General features: G+C 42.7%; 1 protein-coding gene across 1 annotated transcript; it reads left to right on the top strand.

Moving 5' to 3' along the window:
• Positions 1 to 2,902: 2,902 nt before the first annotated feature.
• On the top strand, positions 2,903 to 4,716 carry LOC118100936 (palmitoyltransferase ZDHHC23-A-like). The gene is made up of 2 exons (XM_035146487.2): positions 2,903 to 3,021; positions 3,717 to 4,716. The coding sequence occupies exons 1-2, from the start codon at positions 2,903 to 2,905 to the stop codon at positions 4,384 to 4,386; spliced, it is 789 nt and encodes a 262-aa protein (XP_035002378.2). The 3' UTR covers positions 4,387 to 4,716.
• Positions 4,717 to 5,056: the final 340 nt, after the last annotated feature.

Raw genomic sequence — 5,056 nt, 5'->3', positions numbered from 1 at the left:
GTGTGTGTGTGTGTGTGTGTGTGTGTGTGTGTGTGTGTGCGTGTGTGTTTGTGATTCGGAGCAATTCCATTAGCAGCCAACCACAGCCGATCAAGTTTAATAAACACAAACAGCAAATTCAGACATTGTTTAATAGCTGGTGTTGAAACCAGGACGTTTGTACAAAACCAGATTTTAAATGTGACGAAGACACAAGAGATAATGTTTGAGCCATCTATTTATCAATCAATCACTATAGACAGTGCTTATTAATACATACGGCTCCATATTGATGGCACTGTTCTAATTTTAGCTTCTGGTTTTGAAGAGGATTTGTTTTCTTGTCACGAGTTAGAGACGAAGATTGGTGGAAATAGTTTTGACCTATTTTTTTGTGTTTGGAATAAGTAGTGTGTTCTCTTTGGCAGCATCTTTGGCAGCATCCCCCCGGTGGCACACTAACAACACTTCAATACAACGCTCAGCCATGTCAACCCCCTGCACACACACAAACCCAGCATGTAGTTAGTGTTGCAACCCTTATAAAATAAAGTGTCACAGCCATTATCTATACACCCACAATGTCTGAATCAGCCTGAGCAGCCGTCGGAGACAGAACGAGATTAAATGGTATCACTACATATCTGTCGAGGCTTCGTAGATTTAGTATTTTTCGCCGGCTCTTAGAATAAAGGAGAGTCTGGTTTGTTGTTCTTACAACAGCCTGAAGGAAAGAGGTCAAACTGTGATCATAGAATCATCTGAGCGTGACTAACCATCCATCCATTATCATACCGCTTAGCCTTTAAAGGTCGTTGGGGGTGGAGCCATTGGTGGAGACTCGTGCTACACTCCAGACAGGTTGCCAGGGCAGACATACAGAGACAAACAACCATTCACTCCCACACTCACACCCAGGGACAAATTAGAGTCTAAAACTACCTGGAGAAAACCCACGCAAACACAGGGACAACAAGCAAACTCCATACAGATCTTGGCCAAACCAGGAATCTAACCGGAAACCTTCTTGCTGCGAGGCAAAAAGTGCCCCTACTGTCAACACTTTTACTGTAAACGTGCTGGAGTGGGTTTTGTTCCCTCCCGTCTGTATAACCCCCCAATAATAATTCCATATTGACTGTTATGAAACATGATAAAGTGGTTTTCTTGATTCAATGTTATTTGCAGCAACAATAAATAACTTCTTATTGTAGCTACTTTGGCTACAAGCTGCCTGGTGATATCTGGCAAATATGACATAGTGATTATTTCAAGTGGTTTGTTAATGGTAATGGTTTTTGTCCATTTGAACTCGATGGCCCCAATATTCAACCAAAAGTTATGTCGTTGACATTGGATGGAGGGAGCGAAGTGACCAAATAAAAACACAGCAACCACAAAAGCTTGTTATCAATGGTAATGTCTGAGTATTTGTCCTCTGGAACAGTTTCAACAAGAGTTTGTTCAGTGATTCTATCTTGGATCGTGGTGTAAATAATAAAGTCTCAAGTTTTTTTGGCACACTTTTATTGTGAGATAAAATCCCTTGTACCTACAAAATCAACAACAGCCGGATGATGTGGCTGTTTTTGAAAAATAAAATAAACTTAAACTTCCTCAGGCAGAGGGTTGCTCAGTGTAAACTGTTGCAATAAGAATGTATTCATATAACAGTCAAGCTTCTTAACACCCACAGCAGCAGCTGTTTTACAATATGTCCTCAATGGTGCTAGAGAATGTACTTGTGCTTAGGACAAGTGGACTGATGAGATCACTTTGTGTCGTGCGTCACAGGCCCATGAACCTATTTATTGTTTTTACTTGAGCTGTTTTACTGTATAATTAGAGCTGATCTACAGCACAATGAAGCTCACGTTTCCCCACTGGCACATCAAATGAATCTGAATGACACAATCACAGTCCTTTCTCTCATCAAAGACACACACCAAGAAAAGCACACACACACACACACGTGAGCGCACACAGTCGGAGCACCTTACCTGCTGAAAATGGTGTGAAGGATTACAAGCATGATTACACACTGGAGATGTCTCACACACACACACACACACACACACACACACACACACACACACACACACACACACACACACACACACACACACACACACACACACACACACACACACACACACACACACACACACACACACACACACACACACACACAGTGAAGGATGGCCAAAGAGCCAGCAGCCTCACTAATGTAATATTACCTCATCCTGGTCTCAGAGACATCGGACAAACTGCACTGGAGCACGTTGTTCACTATAATACAATTCTATCAGACCACAAAGAAATTCAATATTTACTTTGAGGGAAAAACAGAAACACATGTCAGATCTTTAAAATATATATATATTATTATTGAATGAAAACAAGAAAACCTGCCTCCTCTTTTTTTTCCTGTGGAATTACTATGCTTGCTCTGTGAACATATGTGAACACAACCTACTTTGGGAAATAATAAGAACTAGGGCTACATTGTAGCACTAACGGGCCCGAGCACAGGCATTTTGAAGCCTGTTGCGGTTAGAGTGGAGAGAGCGATCAATAGGGCCTCCCACCGTTCGGTGCTCGGGCCCTAATTAGTTGCTTTTAATTGATAAGTGGTTTTATATCATTATAGACAGTAAGATAGATGAAATATTGCTGCCAATTCAGATGTAAAGTAAACCCTCTATAATTACGATAATTGCTCCTATATATATGTTGATGTATATGTATATATGTGCTTTTTTCAAAGTTATAGATCGTGTGTGTGTGTTTGTGTTATAGATTCTGTCAGTACATTTCCATAGATATGTTCCCTGCACTAATATAATAGTTTGTTTTAATGGTGTAGTTCATTTGTGCATCGCTCCAGAGAACAAAGTTGCCCTGTGAACTTCAGGAAGCCATAATGAAATGGGAGAAGTTAAAGCCTCTGGAGCCAGATGATCCCATGTGCTGCTGCGAGTGTGATATCTACCAGTACGGATGCTGCTGTGACTGTGAAGATCTGGACGAGGCCTTTAACAGGTTAGAAGAAGTATGACCTTTAATGAGACACAAAAGGGTCACAAGGTGATTTACAGACATCAAATACAATTTAGATGCAATTCTCAATATCATATTTTAGCCATAATTGTTCCAAAAGCTAAAAAAAGTACTTGTTAGAATAAAACCATGTAAATAACCATGCATGGTGATTATGACAGATGAGTGACAGCATCAGTTGCAGCAGGTCAGTTTACAGCACCACAGGAAACATTGCACATGGGAGATTTTTTGTAAACAAGCTCAGCTAAAATATCCTTTGGGATAATGGGGGTCACATATCTCTGACTCGGTTATTTTGGGCATCAAGGACTCAAAGGTTTTGGAATCCCTGCTTTAGTACAATAAACTTCAGGCCGAGTGAAGGAATGTCCCAGGGCCCCAGATCCTTCTGAGACTTCATGACTTCATGTTGCAACGTATTTAATCATAAATTCATTTTTATTTTATCCATTTATTTATCTTTTTACAGTTTATTTAAAACCAAACACGTGTGACATCACACCAAAGCACAATATTAAAATTATAGGGTCTGACCCTTCTAATAAGAAAACAACATGTGATTTTTCCTCATATCATCTTATTAGTTTGATCAATGAAAGTGTATTAGCATCATTCCTAATTAAGTTTTTTTATTTTCAAGTGTTTGTAACTCTGCCTGAATGTGTGCGCTGCAGGTGGCTGAGACACAAACCCCCTCACAGCAGATGTCACTCTCCTGTTCTCGGGGCCCTGATTGACAACTTGGAGATCTCCATGATCCCGGCCCTGGTGCTGCTGCCTCTGCTGCTCCGGGCCGCAGCGCTGCACCACCTGCTGGGCATCATCATCCTGACAGCTCTGCCCAGCCTGGTCCTCTGGTACTACTACGCCACGCACCGCAAGAGGAGACGCACCCTCTTCTTCCTCACTCTGGCGCTGTTCTCTCTGGCCTACATGTATTACCTCTTCATCACAGAGATTCTACCGCGTGGGGACGTCAGCCATCTGCAGCTGTGCACTGTGACTGCTGGGATGATCCTCACCATCGGATCTCTCATTCACACCAAGAGAGGCCCAGGGTTTCACACCACCTCCTATCACAGCCAGAGTGAGGAGGTTAACAAGGACTCTACACATCTTAATGGATCCATCCAATCAGCGGCCTCCTCCTCCTCTCCTCCTGCCCTGACAGAAAAGTGGAGCAGATGCTCTGTGTGCAAAACAATGCGACCCCCGCAGGCCGGACACTGTCGAACCTGTGAATCCTGCGTCAAGCGTCTGGACCACCACTGTGTCTGGTGGGTTGGATTTGATATTATAACATCTTTATACTTCTTTGAATTGTACATTCACACCACATCATGAAAGTGAATATTGAATTATGACAGATTAGATAACTGCCCTGTAATTACACAACAACGTTCACGTCTTAATTCCCTGCAAACTGTGGTAACAATTTGAGCATGTCTAGGCCCTGAAAAAGCCCCAAAAGGGAAATACAAATCCTTCGAAATACAATAGGGCCTCCCACCGGAGGTGCTCGGGCCCTAACTAGTCACCAAAGCAACGTTGAATCTGAGAGTGAGAGAAAATGCAGATGTTAATGTGTAATGACAGATTACTCTCCCACCCACTTTACTCTCTCCGGTTGAGTTCCACTTCTCACCTCTGCAGGGCGCCACTGTTCCGCAGGGAGGCCTTTCCAAAGCCAAAGAGCATGTAGGGTTATTGCCCATCACATACAACATGTGACAGATGACATGTATCTGACATCAGGACGTTGCAGCTGTTATCTGCTGTGCTGATCGAGTCTGGAGGGATCTTATCCATTCAGGAAACTGAGCCAGTGATTTATGAAAGGACCGTTCAGCTGACACTGATGAACAGATGCTGCATTAGGAGCAGCAATCACCATCATAATGGGTCTGCAGCGCTCATGAATCAATGTCTGCCTGTGACTATACTTTATGTGTGAGGAGCAAGACGACAGTCTGAGTTCGAGGCGAAACCTTTTTGACGGAGAAACAACCAGTCG

This window comes from Hippoglossus stenolepis, chromosome 21 (genome assembly GCF_022539355.2).
Source record: "Hippoglossus stenolepis isolate QCI-W04-F060 chromosome 21, HSTE1.2, whole genome shotgun sequence".
NCBI lineage: Eukaryota > Metazoa > Chordata > Actinopteri > Pleuronectiformes > Pleuronectidae > Hippoglossus > Hippoglossus stenolepis.
The sequence above is the reverse complement of the archived record's forward strand: the minus strand, read 5'-3'. Positions and strand labels throughout refer to the sequence as shown.